The sequence below is a fragment of the Oncorhynchus mykiss genome, chromosome 9, assembly GCF_013265735.2.
Source record: "Oncorhynchus mykiss isolate Arlee chromosome 9, USDA_OmykA_1.1, whole genome shotgun sequence".
Classification (NCBI taxonomy): Eukaryota; Metazoa; Chordata; class Actinopteri; order Salmoniformes; family Salmonidae; genus Oncorhynchus; species Oncorhynchus mykiss.
In genome coordinates this window covers 28,840,935-28,858,506 of record NC_048573.1, presented here as the reverse complement: position 1 = coordinate 28,858,506, position 17,572 = coordinate 28,840,935, and the positions used below count along the sequence as shown (strand labels likewise).

Sequence of the window (17,572 nt, the reverse complement as noted above, 5' to 3'; positions counted from 1 at the left end):
CAGTCCATTTCATTGAATTGGAATCTAAGCCGTCTTAAATGACATCCTATAGTTTTACATAACAATCATTGCTTATTCTGACTTGATGAAGACACCATTTGTTCTTATTTAACTAGGCAAGTCAGTTAAGAACAAATTCTTATTTACAATGACAGCCTACAGTTGTAAGTCATGCAGCACCTTGTGTCATGATCGCAGATTTTAGACAAACAACAAATGTTGGTACATGTAAGTGTCTTATATCTACTTAAAGCTAAAAGTCTTGTTAATATAACTGCACAGTCCAATTTACAGTAACTGTTACTGCGGAAAAATGCCATGCAATTGTTTGAGGAGAGCTCCTAACAACAAAACACTTTTTTCACCGCGATAGGTTTGGTAAATTCCCCTTTGAAGGTGAAATGTGTACTTGCTTTGATTTATCATCGTAAGGGTCCCAGAGATAACATGAAGTGTCGTTTTGTTAGATAAATCCTTCTTCATATCCTAAAAAGGTCCATATAGCATGCACGATCGATTTTGTATTTCCACTGGTTCAATTTGCAAAGAAAGGAATCTGTGAAAATCAAACCCTAAACGTTGTTTCAACCAGTCAAATCCTGTTCGTATGTATTCCTCAAAGATCCTAGAAGGTAACAAAACTTCACTATATCATTAGGGGTGTAGTATATCCTATAGGACACCAAATCTGGTCAGAGCGACACCTTCATGGCATGCCAATAACGAGGGTGGACTTCACTTGATCGACTCTAACTTTGTCAAATAAGCACCAATCGGGTCAAACAAAGCTAGCTAGGTAGCCAATGAGCTGGGCTTTACGGGAGTATCCGAAAACCCTGTATCTGTCTCAAAATGTAGTTGCCAAACTTGTGCGACAGCATGCCTTTTCCTTTTGAACAAAAATGATAAGAATATTCAAAGTTATGAAGTTATGAAAACTGGCTGTTTTGCAAATGTTGAACTTATAATATGGCTACTAATACTGGAAAAGCTAAATTAAAGTCCAAGTATACAGATTTGACAATTCTTGCAGAAATATGTACTATGAATGCAAATGTCTCCTTCACGATTTGCCCAAATGTACCTGGGTGACTTCAAACTAAATGTCATGTAGTTTGCTCATACTTCAAGTTATCCGTCTGAACATACACTTTGCACATACACTGCTGCCATCTTGTAGACACCACCGGAATTACAACCAGAGTGATTGCTAGAACTGGGACCTTTCTGTTGCATTTCAGAAATGGTGGTAGAAAAAAAGCGGTTGTTTTTTTCTTTGTATTTTCTTCTACCAGAACTAATTGTGTTATATTCTCCTACATTCAATTCACATTTCCACAAACGTCAAAGTGTTTCCTTTCAAATGGTACCAAGGATATACATATATCGGGGCGGCAGGGTAGGTTGCAAGTTCAAATCCCCGAGCTCTGTCGTTCTGCCCCTAAACAGGCAGTTAACCCACTGTTCCTAGGCCATCATTGAAAATAAGAATTTGTTCTTAACTGACTTGCCTGGTTAAATAAAAAATATCCTTGCTTTAAGGGCCTGAGCTACAGGCAGTTAGATTTGGGTATGTCATTTTAGGAGAATATTTTTTTTAAAAAGGGGGCTTACACTAAGAAGATGTTATAAGGGATAGAACAACAGATTTTTACCTTGTCAGCTCAGGGATTTGATCCAGCAACTTTTTAGTTACTGACCGAACACTCTAAGCACTAGGCTACCTGCCGCCCCATATAGGTCATAACTGATGACCTCGATGCCATCAACATAATGTGTTGTAGTAGGTATTGATGTTTTTCTGCATTTCAAATGGAACTTGTTTCAGAAAATAAGTTATTGCATAAAGAATATACTCTAATGCTAGACTTGCACTGTTTAGCCAATGATTTGGCTAAACAGTTCAGCAAGTTTAGCTTCTGGCCAAACTTAAGAGCAATAGTTAAAAGTTCACGGCAGGAGGCAATGTTGGAGTTCACACTGTAGCCACATACTCACCAGGGCCCATATGACAGTTCGGATCCCATATCAGACAGACAACAGAAGGACTTGTCAGATAGTGTCTGGTCAGAGCCCTGTGGGCCCCTGAGGGCATCCATATGGGCCTGTGTATCAGCCTCTTATTCAGGGGTCACTGTGGGGCCGTGTCAGAAACTTCCAAAACATGGTTGTCCGAACTGACAATGATTCATGCTACCCGGCTACTGTATGTCTTCTGTCTTGTTGCTCTGAGAGACCCCTGAAAAGGTTGATGGTACAGTACTGAAAGGTGCCTCTCCTCTGGAGCCGATTTCAGATGTTGGATATAACTAATTTGTCCAACACTTTGCTCATCCCTGCCTTTGTCCAGAATGATGGGAGAGTCACATGGGTGACATTTCTCTTCTTCGCTTGTAGTTCCAAGTGAGTAACGTTAGCCTCTTGGCAATATGTGGAGTCACATGAATACTGCATGTCCAGAAAAAGGGACAGAGGCAACGTTTCAAGAGCCTGAGGGAACTCTCATAAGCAGTGTGTGTTTTGACAGTGGCCCTCATCCACCCATTACTGTGTTCTAGTGGCTCTGTAGCACACTTCTGAGTGCCCCTCCACCACTCCTGAGTGCACTTACATGGCCTGACTCTCTCTGTTGGCTAGCTGCCCGGATGGTTCAGATGGCATGCTGTGTTGGTGGCATACTCGCTGCGTGAGTGACAATGACTAAGCATAGGATATCTACGCTCTTCCTACAGTTCAATATTGTTTAATTATTTATGAATGTTAAAATATTTGGGTCACAGTTGTTATATTTAGATTATATTGTGTCATTTTTAAGGAACTCCTCTTATATTCTCTCATGTGTATCCATTTGCATACATGTGGGGGTATACGTCTTTCTAGCTTTCAGTAATGGTACTGTATTCTCCCAATGACATCATCCCAAACTCTACGTTGTTCTACTCTTGTCTTCTGGCTCTTCTGTTCTGACACTATCTAATGTGAAACCCCACTCCTGGCCCCGACAGTACAGTACAGTACATCTCCTCCCTAACCTTTCTACTGCACTGTGCATCACTGTCGTCCCCTCCCCCTGGCTCTGGTCCCACAGGGGCCAACAACTCCTCAGGGAGTCTGGAGTCATAGTTTGATGAAGCTGTGCCGAGCGAGATGGCCCAACTCCAAATCCGACCGCCTCTCTATCATCATTCAGGGAATGAAGGATAAGAGAGGAAGGGAGAGCTAGGAAGACAGAGAGGCATCAAATCAATGCCCGTTGATGAAGGCATGAGATCAGTTGAAAGCTCTGGTTCTCCCATTTCTTTGGTGTCCAGATACTTCCGTGTCGATTAACGTAGTTGTATATAGATCAGTTTTCCCAAGTCTAAATGGGTCTACCTGTGGGTGTTACTGCATTAGTGTTGTTCAGTTCAGTGGTTTCTACGGTTACTGTTATGACCTTTTTTCCCCAAAAATTGATTGGAGTAATTGCATGTCACGGCTTTGAAGTCACCACCATAACTCCTCTCCAGGCATCTCAGCAGGGTGACATTTTATGAGGTATGAGTCATACAGGTGACGTTACACGTCAGTACTGTCACCCCGGGGCCATGTTCACACGGTCAGGGACCAACCGCTATCAACATGGGTTCACACGTTTTACATACATGTAAATGGCCTCAGGATATCGCAGTTCATAGACTTTTGCAGGTTTTCACAGCCTCAGTGTTCACAGGTCAGAACAAGGTCACGGGGATCTTCAAAACAAATCTCAGTCAAAATAAATATCCTGAAAGAAAAACATTGCTGTTTGTTTTTGTCTGGCTTTTTTGTAAACAATTGTTCTACCACAGAGTTTCTAAACCCAGAGGCGCAACATCGCGAGACTTACGGAAGAGCTTGCGAAGCAGGTCAAACCGGGGTTTGGGAAGTCAATGAGAGAAGTGAAAAATTCTTCCTTAGTTGAAATTTTCTCAAACTAAAGGCACATCCTAGATTCAAGCCAATGTCTTAAGTAGTTGAACATGCTATTACTCCAACTTTGTGAAAGTGACAAACTGACACGTTTACATTTTTGTCAAAAACAACTTTATATCGAAGGATTGCCTTTGATTTGCCTGTCTGATTTGATGACAGTTAGACCCGATGACCTGTTTCTGCGCATGAGCTTAGCTAGCCAACATCGCCGTGACATCGCCTACAAGTGTGATCGGGGAGAAGCAGTTTCTGCCTATCTTCATACTGTACTGTCTTTGGTTCTACTTTCCCATTTGTCCTTCACACGTTGACCTTAGTGTACACATCATCAACATGTGACAGGTTTTTGAAAGTGGCCCCCCTCTCCATCCACCCTCCCATGTTTTAACAGACGATACAGCGTTGACACAATCAGGTCGCTGCCCAATTGAGGACGGGCTGAGGTATACCCAGTAAAAATGCTTTATGGTTATAAAGCATTTTACTGGGTATCCCTCAGCCTGTCCTCAATTTATCAACTGTAACCATTGTACCTCCGTAAAAAAAGAGGGAAAGACACATAATATAAACAGATGGATGGATGCCGAGGACCTGTCTGTCTTGTAAAAACCTAAACGCAGCAAGGAACAGATGCCAGTCAGACAGAGGAATTTGATAGCTGCTCGTTTGTGATAGGATAGCAGCCATAACTAACACTGGAGATGGGTGGATGAAGACCAGTGGCGTCTTCGGTGGCCGTCACATTGTCATACAGTGGCAAAGACAGAACAGTCTAATCCAGGGGGACCTTGTGTATCAGGTTTCAGGTATGACCCAAGTGCAGACTGTGTAGAAGTAACCATTTTTATTGTAACATCAGGGGCAGGCAAATGACAGGTCAAGGCAGGCAGGGGTCGATAATCCAGAGTAGTTGGGCCAAGGTACAGGAGCTGAGAAAACGCTGGTTGACTTGAACAAACAAGACCTGGGGATAAGTGGGGAAGATGGGCGACCCCTGGAGGGGGGTGGAGACAAGGACAGGTGAAACAGATCAGGGCATGACATTGTGAAGATCAAAATAGGTTGCAAAATAGGTTTTAACCTCAAGGGGGTTAACATTTTACTAAATAGTATATTTATAAAAAAAAGTAAAGATTGTCATAATAAACACACTCACAGGGTGTGGAGTCTGTCTTTTTTGGCTGATAGACTGCATGAGGACAGTGTCATAAATAATAGGGCTATATCCCAAATTAGCCCAATCATCATCTCCTCTGCAGAGTCACGATATATACGACTATAGTTTTGGATGGGGGTGATCTGTCGGGTAGTATTTCCGGCGTGTTGTTCTGATGAATCTGCAAATCAGCTTGAACAGTAATGCCAACCCTCGGTTGTATTTTAATGGCAGCAATACAATTATACGATCCATCTATATATGTAAAGCTCCTCTGTCTTCGTCGCTAAAAGATGAAAGGGGAGTGATGGAGGTCATTAAGATCCCTTACATCGTACACAATAGCAAACATGTCTTGCACAAATTACACACATTTTTTCTGAAAATACACTAATTAGTCAATAATACCAGGCACTAATAATGTCTTAAAAGAGGAAGCATTTCTCACCTTCTTTTACCCAAGTTTCAGTTGAGAGGTTTTTCAGTCTGCTGCAGATTTTGCTGTTCTGTGTTGTTGTGGGTTGGGCTAGGATGACAGATTTGTTGTGGGTTTTTGGTTTGGATGACAGAAAAGAAAATAAAAAAAATGAGTTTGGATGAGAGAATGGCCTGACAGATTTTCCACCGCCAGATATGGCTCAATCCTCTTCTCAGTCTGTGATGTTGGCCCCCGCCCAGGCCCGATGAGCCAGACGGGGGTCCCCTGGGAGATCTCTGTGTGGCCCAATCACCGAACGGCATGGCCAGTCCAACGAGGCCGTCTGGTGGCCTGGACCTGACAGCGTCTGTCTCTGCCTCTGTGTGTTTGCAATACTGAGCGAGAGTCATGCTCTCAACTCAAATTCCACCTTCTCCAAATCTAGGCTATCCCCTGATCTCTCAAGCCATAATCAAAGTCTTGAGATAGAATTTAGAGACTAGCTATCCCCCTGCCTCTTTCATGTGTAAATCTAATCTCTGTTCTGCCATTAGGGTTCATTTGAACCCCAGTCAGAGCGTGAGATGGGCTCCTCTACTCACACATTCCAGACATCCCCTAGACATCCAAGGGCATTAGATATTACAGACAGAGAGTGCACGTGCACAAAGTGCGAGACTTGTGAAACCTGACTTCAAATAAGTCTTCTGTCAGCGCTAGATCTTCAGCTCTGCATTTAATCTCTGACATGTCTCAATCAGCATGGTTCTCTTGATCCCGAGTACAGTAATGCATCAAAGCCATATAGATCATTATAAACCGGCTAGTTTGGATTCTGGATTGGCTACACTCTACATTCTAGCCGTGTGTATGACACCAGGGGTATGACACACCATACTTGAGAAAAAAAATACTTGTTCTTATATTACTGTAGCTATGGGTATGATATTATAATGTGGGCCGTTTTGGGTACATTTCAATGTAGTCGATTACACAGAAAAGGTTTTCTGGTACACTGACAACTGTATTCCTCTTCATTCTGAAGTTGCCTTTTCTGACTCCAACCATTCTAACCATTGTGTCTTAAGCAGTGCTCTTCTAATGCATTCTCTGGCCTTGCTGAACGATTCCCCTCCTCCTTCCACCACTGCTTCTCTGCCTACACCTCTCTTAGCTCGGGTGTCTGCTCACTGCGTCTGCCCCGATGCTCTCCATTTGTCTTCCTGGGGAAGGGAGCCGCTGGGAGCGACCTTGACATATTAGGACATTAAATCTGAATCAGCGCCTAACACCATCCTAAAGTGTTTTCGCTCGCGCTCTGTTTCCTCAAGCGCATCGACAAAAAACACAATTTCTACCCGGAGTGTCTTGTCTCTGACTCTCTCGCACACCTCTCTCTCTCTCTCTCTCTCTCTCTCTCTCTCTCTCTCTCTCTCTCTCGCTCTCTCTCTCTCGCTCTCTCTCTCGCTCTCTCTCTCGCTCTCTCGCTCTCTCTCTCACTCTCTCTCGCTCTCTCGCGCTCTCTCTCTGAGACACACACGCAAGCATGCACCCTCACACCCACACACACACCTACAATCTTTCTGTATTTTCCCTGTCTCACAATATATTCTGATTTAAAGTTGTATTTTTTTCTTCCTCTGTTTGTATCTCCTCTTTCATTGTTTTCTTTATGACTCTCCATGCATCCTTCTCTGATACACAAATGACTGTTTGGAATGGAAATGACATTGTACCCTGGGGCATCATCAGTGACTTTCATCAGTTGATGTCAACATGAATATGTCTGTATAAACCTCAGAGCATTTCTCCGCTATCGAAACTCTGTGCAGTGCAGATAGATGTTGAATGGCAGTTAGGCTGCGTTTACACAGGCAGCCCAAATCTGATCTTTTTCCATTCATTGGTATTTTGACCACAGGAGGTTGGTGGCACCTTAATTGGGGAGAACAGAACCGTGGTAATGACTGGAGCGGGATCAGCCATTCTCAACTCATCTTGAACACTGAATAATCCGGTGCAGGTTATGTTGTATTGTATTTCATTTTGCTCATGTTGTTGTACTATATATACCCTTGGATTTCATCTATTCAATATGGCATGCTGCAAGGAATAATATGACATAAAACGCTTCAGAGAGAAGCATCACTCACTGTTTCTCCATTTTAGAAAGTGGCTTTGGCAGGAGTGAGAAGAACAATGTATTTTTCGTACCAAAGATGTTCGGTAACACTCCTTTCCGTCTTCCCATTACCCCTCTTTCCCTGTTCCCCTTCCTCCACCTCCTCCATCTCACATTCCCTCTCTCCAGTGCACTGTTTCAAAGTAATTATTTCTCACTCATCTACTATAGCTCATCTCATCCATCCAGTCTATTAATCTGGGTAGCTGAATGGCAAGTACTAAATTAACTCTCCTATTAACTTCACGTCATTACTCTTTTACACGTTAGCCACCCGGACACCGGGCTCCAAACACAATCCCCCAAATTAGCCTTATTAGTCACATAATGTCTCATTGATGACCCTTTGACTTCAATCCCATGGGAGATTTAATGAGCTTTTTTTTTTGTCTCTCAAGCATTTAAATCCAAATGATAACAAAAGCGTTCTCTCTTACTCGGTGGTAATGAGGCTGTTTATACTGGGTGAAGAATCATTGCTCAATTAGGATTTGTTGTGTTTTTCCACTACTGTCCCTTTAAATCTAGTTAGCTTTTGGCTCCTTTAAATGATTAAATGCACTTACATTTTCAGGCAGCAGGTAGCCTAGTGGTTAGAGTGTCGGGACAGTTACCGAAAGGTTGTTCGTTCGATTCTTCAAGCCGATAAGGTGACAAATCTGCCTATGTGCCCTTGAGCAAGACACGTATTCTCTAATTGCTCAAGGGTCCCTTTGATAAAGGTAGACCCTGGTCTCATTGGGAGTTGGGATATGCAAAAAAAAACACTTCCATATGCAGATAAATAGGACAAATATAAACACACACCTAATTATGAATTCCATCCCAATGCCAATAATCTGTCCTCACCAATAGATCCTAAAATTCCCTGCTCCATTAAACTCTCAGGCCTTAATTAGGGCCAGTGTAGTGGTGGGGAGAGATCCATCCCAGTATCTGGAACCACTGACCCCCCTCACCGCCTAGGGAAAGAGAGGAGGCCTGGTGGTGCTAGCACTTAGCAAAATCCAACTGGTGTAGACTTTACCGTGAAAATGCTTGCCTACGAGCCCTTCCCAACGATGCAGAGTTAATAAATAATAATACAAATTCAAACGGTAACACAAGATGGACTAAAATACACATATATCATGAAACCAGTGGAGGTTGGTGACTTGACAAATGGAGGAGGATGGGATACCCACGGTATTGGCGTGGAACCCACGGAGACGAGTGTGTTTTCAAAAATCGTCAAAGGCAAAACGATTTTAACCTAAAGCATTTAATAAAGGCATTTATAGCACAATGTTTTGGGGAATGGGAAGGAGAGGATTACTTACACTGTTTTGGGAAGGAATCACGGCGGTAATTGAATGAGGGTGTGAGGCATGTGTTCAGGTGTTCAGAGGCTTGACTTCAGTGCAGGACAGGAGTTGACTGGGAAGACGACAAACAATAACACGACAGACTACACAGTTAGACAAAAGAGCTAAGAATTAGTTAGTCCAAGCAAGGAGTAAAATCTCTGATGTGTAATAATGTGATTGTGTTTGTGTGTGTGATTGACTCCACATACAGTAATGACAGAAAATTGATAGTGGTACTCACAGTTTCTTGGAGACTGGAGAGGAAACATTCAATATGCCAGTGGATGAGCGAGCACATGAAGACACTGCTTCAGTTCATGTCAGGAGAGAGTTGACAATAGTCGTGGATTGGAGTGGTCATCACCTCTTAAATCAGGGAACCGGAGGGGATTTAGCTGTAAATACAAATAGCAGATACATTTCATTACATAGTAGGTTTGGACAACGAGTTTCTCTATGAAAAACACAGACGTCTCAAAATTCATAAAGTTTTAAACAGACTGCACATCCCGTCCACTTGACACATCAAAGTAGCCCAAGAAACGTTACTGAATAAAGCCCTGATCAGCCCTGATCATCCACTTCACTGACGCACCGTACATAACGTTACCAATGAGTTTACCCTGACAAGATGGACAGGGCGCATAGGCTGTATACAGCTGCTCTTATTAGTGGCCTACAGTTGATCAGACTGAAAAATATTATTGTTTTCATCCCATACAGCATGTCAGATCTCTAATGTTTAGGTGTCGCTTAGGCTGCTGCAACATTTATGTCATGAGTTTTTGCTTGTGTCTGTCCAGAGTGATTATGTGTTATCATCTTTGCTAAATAAATACAGGTGGAAAGTGGAACGCCTACTTGAGCGCACGCAAAAAAATGCCCTGCGTCAACCTCTCTCTTTTAATCAACATTTTTACGCATGATGCGTTGGAAGTTATCAAATCAATTCAGAATAACGTTCGGCATCCCAGAAAAGACAGTCGAAAGTTTGACATGTTCAGCAAGTAAAGCATCGTAACATGCAATTACCCCGCGGATATCGACTCTGCTGCTTGAGCATGCTTTTGGGGCACAGTCGATAGCGCGCTGGACTTCAGGCTAGAAGGTTGAGGGTTCGAGGCCTGCTCCCTGCTCGTTTCATTACAATATGATCCCTGTTTTGTTTTGCCGTTTAGCTGAATGATCAATGTTCTTCAGGTCACTGTACCCCCCTTTCGACCCAAGGCTCAGACTTTACAAAAAGCAGGCAAGGCCAGCAATTCTTTTGATACCAATTGGTATAGAACGGCCTCACCTTTTCATCCTTCTTCATGAACATGATCTCAGGCAGAGGTAAATCCTCGGTTTTAATTCACACCTTTTCCGTGTACTCCAGATAAAAAAATATTTTTTTTTATTTAACTATTTAACTAGGCAAGTCAGTTAAGAACAAATTCTTATTTTGGCTGGATCTCCTTTGTGTGGTGGACCATTCTTTATACACACGGGAAACTGTTGAGAGCGTGAAGAACCCAGAAGTGTTGCAGGTGTTGACACACTCAAACCGGTGTGCCTTGCACCTACTACCATACCCCGTTCAAAGGCACTTACATTTTTTGCCTTGCCCATTCACCCTCTGGATGGACACGTACCCAAAGTCTCAATTGTCTCTGGTTAACAGGGAGCCTTTTATGCCTCCTCCCCTTCATCTACAGTGATTGAAGTCAATTTAACAAAATACGTCAAAAATGGATCATAGCTTTCGCCTGGATTCATCTGATCTTTCTGTGTCATGGAAAGAGCAGGTGTTCCTAATGTTTTTTGCACTCAGTGTATCGTCTTGTGAGTATGCATAGAGTCAGTGCAAGAGAGACATTCATTTGAAAAGCTTTGAGGGTCCCGTGTGGCTCAGTTGGTAGTGCATGGCGCTTGCAATGCTAGGTTTTGTGGGTTTGATTCCCACGAGGGAAAATGACAAAGGTATGCACTCACGACTGTACGTTGCTCTTGATAGGAGTGTCTGCTAAAATGTGGCAGCGAACTAACCATTTCAAGAAAGTTCATGTTCAAATTCATGTGTGCTTAGGTTTTTAAAAGGTACTGACTGACAGCCTATGGACTTCATCACCCATCCCTCTCCAAGTAGGTCTTCAGTAACAGCAGCAAAGTCAGCACACAGCTTCAAGTTAAGCAGTAAGCTCTGGCTCCGAACACACTCAGCCATCAGCGGGATCTGTCTGTCGTCTCTGAGTTACCCAGGTTAAACGACCCCCACAGTGCACTGGGGAAGATGAAAACACTACTTGCTGACCGCGGGGACGTGAAGAAATAGCTCAACCCCTACTAGGCCACTCCTTTTTTTGTGCAGCTCTGTCAGAGCACTCATCCAGAGCTTTGCCGAATGGATCAGGGATTGTGACGACTTGGTGTGTGTGTGTGTGTGTGTGTGTGTGTGTGTGTGTGTAGTGTGTCCACACATGGCCATACACATGTTAGTGTGTACATTTCTGTATCTGTCTGTGGGTGCATATCTGTCTGCCCGCTGTGTTGTGGTAGGTTGACGTTTATTGTCATAAGTTATTGTCCTGGAGGACAAGAACTGAGCGATTTTCCCCTTAGATAGGACAGATGCAAAATCAAAATTGGCTATAATGTAAAAGTGAATGAAAATCAATGTGATTTTTTTTTGGTCTTAGTTTAAGGTTACGGTTAGCCATTAGGTTTAGCAGTGTGTTTAAGTTTAGGGTTAGGGTTAAGTTTAAAATCAGATTCTATGACTTTGTGGCTGTTCCAGCTACTGGCCACTCTGCAGACCTACCTCCAGAACAAGAACAAAAAACGCTAACCTGCATGTGCGACTGTATTTCCTCTTGTTATACCCATGTGTCTGTGTGTGTGCCCACCATTGTGGTTGCTGCCCTGCTGAGTGTAAGATGGTAACGCTGTAAAGTAAATCCACTTGTCTGGTTCAGAGTGGGGCCGGGTGGACTTGATCTCTGATCACTCCCCTTCATCAAGGCCTCCCCTGCCAGCCTCCTCTCCCATCCCCTCTTTCCTTTCCTCTCTTCAACACTGAATGCTCTATGCTCTCTCTCCACTTACCTCTCTCATTCAGCACAGCAGCACTTCCATTCCAATCTGGTTCAGGAGGTTGGACTGACTATCTCTTTAGAAAAGCGTACCACCTTAGGGGTATCCTTCGGGGGTATCCTTACTGGCAATAATGCAATACTGGAAAGAAATCATGCCAATTGAATATATTTTAATATAGAGTTCCTCTGTGTCTGCTATACCTGTTGGGTGGTCTGTGTTTGCAGTTATATCTGAGTCTCCTTTATACTTTGGTTTGATTCACACCAAACATGTAGAATATGCAGTCTCGCAAAATGAATGCAATTGACTCTGAATAAAATACGCCTGTCAATTTCCCACAGACTGCCATACCTTTTCACCCTTGGTCGAGCAAAACTGCACCATTCAACAGAGAATGTCACAAACAATTACTTTCCCGGCACTAGCGGCGCCATCGCTAGGTGTTTGATTTGGCTAGGCTGGAGAAATATCCTCAAGGAGCTGACCATCAATCTCAGAATCTCAGGGTCCTTGCTCCATAGCTGTCATCTAACCATCACCTGCTCATGAAACTGCCAGATTTTGGTGATTTGCCAGTGTGTTTCGCTGGTTCGCCCCTAGCCCACGGTTATTCGTCAGTGGAGATTGGTAATAAAACGAAAATGGCTCGAGTGATGCAGTTTACAAAAATAATTACTGCTTCCTCTGTATGAGAAAGGGTTACGATTGTATTTGAACTCTGTTTATGTTGATGCAAAGATTTTGTACAACCTGTAATTCAATCAGACCCACGATGTTGACCTCTCTCTTTCTCTCTCTGTTTCTCCTCAGGTCTAGTGACTATGGCACCACCTACAGCAAGCTAAACCTGATGCCTGGGACAACTATCGTGGTCTCTAACTTCTATATCTGCCCCATCAACAAGAAAAAGGTAGGAAGTCTTCAGCCTGCTTTGTCTATATTCTCCCCGCCACTCACCTGCAATGACATTATAGCTGCAATTAGTTATTGGCAACTTCCTCTTAGTCCTCTGACCTTGAAGACAATTATTGTCGAGAGACAACACTCAGCTGCTTTAGGAAAGCTTGGTGACATGGTTTTCGATGGTTTTAGATAGGGATTTTGTTTATTGGTTTTTCCGTTAAAAAGATACGAAAATTGTATACAATTCCTTGTGAATTCCTCAACTCCTTGTACATCGACTCCAGGTGTCGATTCCCATTTCTGAGTGTCAAGGGCGATTCCGCTAGGAATTGACTCCTAAGTTTCAGTGTTTTTGGAACGGAGGAGACTGATTAGTTGCCTTACTTCCGTGAACACAAACACTTGCATCTTTCATAGGAGCCAGCGAGGACCGGAGAGAGAGGGGAGGGGCACCGTATAGGCAGGGCTGCCACCAGGCAGACAGAGTCAGAACTGTGCACTAGCCCTATCTATCGGCAATCGAAAGGTGTATTTCGCAATGGAATGCTGAAACTTGCAATTTCTCAGCTTGCAATGTCTCGCAACTTCAGTAAAGCTGGGCCTATCGTCAAAGAATAGGCTAGGACATTCGACACGCAGCAGACTGAAGACAGAACACACGCATCATTAGCAAAGAGTAAGAGCAGGCAAGCCAGCGTGAGGAAGAAGGTAGAGGGGGCAGGCAGAAAGAATGTCTTGGTAATCTGTATCTTGCAATATCTTGTCTTGCATGCCTCACAAGTTCATCAAAGTAGCCTAAAGATTGTCTCTTCCTGTCTGGCTTTATTTATATTACACAACTTTTCCCAGGCCTTTATAGCTTACCATCTAGTTAGGCTGCAACCTTATTTTTTTTTAACGTTAACAATTTTTCTTAACGTTAACGATCCCAACTTCGTTTAAACATTTGAACGTTTACATGTTCACATCCCTAGTTTTAGACACAGCTGAGCTGTAGATTTCATGAAACACAAAGTTAAGGAGAAAGTGGGTGCACTCACTCTCACAGATGACTTCAGGTTCAGTGATCTGATTGGACCTGCTTCTTATTTTCCCCTTCCGCCTCCCGTGGCAGCTTGTCCTTTCAACTGATGTTATCCCCTGGGCTCAGTGCTCTAATCAATAAGAGATTGAGGAGATTAGACAAAGTAACTCATCCATCCTCTCCATTCCACCAATTCCCAAATTCACCTGGGACTCTCTGACTCACCCTCCAGGGTCACACACACATTTTCGCGATGGTTGGAGACGAGACACTGGTACTGTAGCGGTTAATTGCCTGGGAATAGACACCGTTGCCTTAGAGCAAACAAAGAGCTACCCATACCTCGGCCTAAACATCAACACCAGAGGTAACTTCCACAAGGCTGTGAATGATCTAAGAGACAAGGCAAGAAGGGCCTTCTACGGGGAACATAGAACTCGACATTCCAATTAGGATACGGTTAAAAATACTTCAATCAGTTATAGAATCCATTGCCCTCTATGGTTGTGGGGTTTGGAGTCCATTCACCAACCAAGAATTCACAAAATGTGACAAACACCCAATTGAGACTCTGCATGCAGAATTCTGTAAAAACTACACTTTGTGTGCAACACAAAACCCCAAAAGATGCATGCAGAGCAGAATTATGACTAAACCCGCTAGTTATCAACATCCTAAAAATGCTTTTAAATTGTACAACCACATAAAAGGAACCAATGCCCACACATTCCACCACAAAGCCCCTCACCAACAGGGAGGGAGGGAGAGAGAATCTAAGTGAGAGACTGACGGTGAGTGAAAGGGGGAGAGATAATCTAAGAGAGAGACTGACAGTGAAGGAAAGAGGGCGAGAGACTGAAAGAGAGTATCTGAGAGAGAATCTAAGAGAGAGTGAGTCGACAGGGAGAGATGGTGTCTCGGGGGTTCTGACTGTGAACTGTGAGTGTCTGCGTTCTGACAGTCGGAAGTCTGGTAATAGGAACTGTGGATCAGTTTGGTATTTAAACACACCCCAGGGCTAGCAGGGGGGAATTCCTATCAGTGGGAGCCCAACCACTGCTCTCTGTGTGTGTGTGTGTGTGTGTGTGTGTGTGTGTGTGTGTGTGTGCGTACAGTGCCTTGCAAAAGTATTCAGACCCCTTAGATTTATTTCACGTTTTCTTGTGTTACAAAGTGGGATTAAAATCGATTTAATTGGTGAAGGTGGTACTAAATGTGATCAGATCTTCAACCAAAACGGAACATTACATAAAGGCAACCTGAATGAACAAACAGTTCAACAAGTACATACTTATTTCATTTACTTATTTTCATTTTCATTCAAGTTAATCCCAATTGAGATGTTGTGCCAGGACTTGAAATGAGCGGTTCAGGCTTGGAAACCCACAAATGTTGTTGAGTTAAAGCAGTTCTGCATGCAAGAGTGGGTCAAAATTCATCCACAGCGACATGAGAGACTGATCAACAACTACAGGAAGCATTTGGTTGCAGTCATTGCTGCTGAAGGTGGCACAACCAGTTATTGAGTGTAAGGGGGAAATTACTTTTTCAAACAGGGGAATTGGGTGTGGCATAACTTTGTTAATTAAATAAGTATCTGTTTTTTTTGTTATCCGTAAACTCAGGTTCCCTTTAACTAATATTAGGTTTTGGTTGAAGTTCTGATAACATTCAGTATCAAAAATATGCAAAAATAGAGAAAATCAGAAAGGGGAGCGAACACTTTTTCACTGCACTGTATACTGTATACAGTCTATTCGGAAAGTATTCTGATCCCTTGACTTTTTCCACATTTGGTTACGTTACAGCCAAATTATAAATTGGATGGAATTGTTTTTTTCCTTCATGAATCATACAATACCCCACAACGACAAAGCAAAAACAGGTTTTTATACATTTTTCCAAATAAAAAATGGAAATATCACATTTACATAAGTATTCAGACCCTTTACTCAGTATTTTGTTGAAGCACAAGTTGTAGCCTCGAGTCTTCTTGCTACAAGCTTGGCACACCTGTATTTGGGGAGTTTCTCCGATTCTTCCCTGCAAATCCTCTCAAGCTCTGTCAGGTTGGATGGGGAGCGTTGCTGCACAGCTATTTTCAGGTCTCTCCAGAGATGTTAGATTGGGTTCAAGTCCGGGCTCTGGCTGGGCAACTCAAGGATATTTGTCCCAAAGCCACTCCTGCGTTGTCTTGACTGTGTGCTTAGGGTTGTTGTCCTATTGGAAGGTGAGCCTTCGCCGCAGTCTGAGCTCTGGAGCTCTTTGTGCTTTGCTCCATCTCTCTGTACTTTGCTCTGTTTTTACCCCCGTCTGGCCTGATTGGTGAAGTGCTGCAGAGACGGTTGTCCTTTTGGAAGGTTCTGCCATCTCCACAGAGGAACTCTGGAGTTCTGTCAGAGTGACCATTGTGTTCTTCGCCACCTCCCTGACCAAGGCCCTTCTCCCCCAATTGCTCAGTTTGACCGGGCAGCCAGCTCTACGAAGAGTTTTGGTAGTTCCAAACTTATTCCGTTTAAGAATGATGGAGGGAATTGTGTTCTTGGAGACCTTCAATGCTGCAGAATTGTTTTGGTACCCTTCCGACACAATCATGTTTCGGAGCTCTACGGACAATTCCTTTGACCTCATGGCTTGTTTTTTGCTCTGAGGTGCACTGTCAACTGTGGGACCTTATAAAGACAGGTGTGTGTCTTTCCAAAACATGAACAAAGTAATTGAATATACCACAGGTGGACTCCAATCAAGTTGTAGAAACATCTCAAGGATGTTGGAAACAGGATGCACCTGAGCTCAATTTCGAGTCTTCATAGCAAAGGGTTTTAATACTTTTGGAAATAAGGCATTTCTGTTTTTTATTCCAAAATCCTGTTTTCGCTTTGTCATTATGAGGTATTGTGTGTAGATTGATGAGGATAGAAATGTATTTATTCCATTTTAGAATAAGGCTGTAATGTAACAAAATGTGGAAAAAGTCAAGGGGTCTGAATACTTACAGAATGCACTGTATACTGTATATAAAAAGGCGCTTTTCGAAAGCCTCATAAAGAAGGGCAGTGATTGGTGGATGGGTAACAATAACAAATCAGACATTGAATATCTCTTTAAGCATGGTTAACAATTATGCTTTTAAACCACCCAGACACATCAGAGATACCGTCTTTCCAAACTGAGCTTCAAGACAACCACTATATTTTAGTTATTCCATTTCTATTCATCTTTATAAAATATTAGAATTGTTCTTCCACTTTGACATTACAGAATATTTTGTGTACATTTTTGTTCAAAAAATGTTTTGTTTCTTTATCCCACTTTGTAATACAATAAATTGTGAAGAAATCCAAGGGGTCTGAATACTTTATTTAACCAGGTAGGCCAGTTATTAACAACTGCGACCTTGCCGAGATAAAGCAAAGCAGTGCGACAAAAACAACAACACAGAGTTACAAATAAACAAAAGTACAATCAATAACACAATAGAAAAATCAATGTACAGTGTGTGCAAATGTAGTAA

At 42.8% G+C, this 17,572-nt stretch overlaps 1 protein-coding gene across 6 annotated transcripts in view; it reads left to right on the top strand.

The window, feature by feature from the left end:
* The window catches only part of LOC110531879 (VPS10 domain-containing receptor SorCS2), a 325,985-nt gene that overhangs the window by 134,717 nt on the left and 173,696 nt on the right, over positions 1 to 17,572 (top strand). For all 6 annotated transcript variants that reach the window (XM_036987785.1, XM_036987783.1, XM_036987784.1 and 3 more), the window contains exon 3: positions 12,942 to 13,041. In XM_036987785.1, the coding sequence (XP_036843680.1) occupies positions 12,942 to 13,041 (100 nt within the window). The remainder of the gene's footprint in view (positions 1 to 12,941; positions 13,042 to 17,572) is intronic.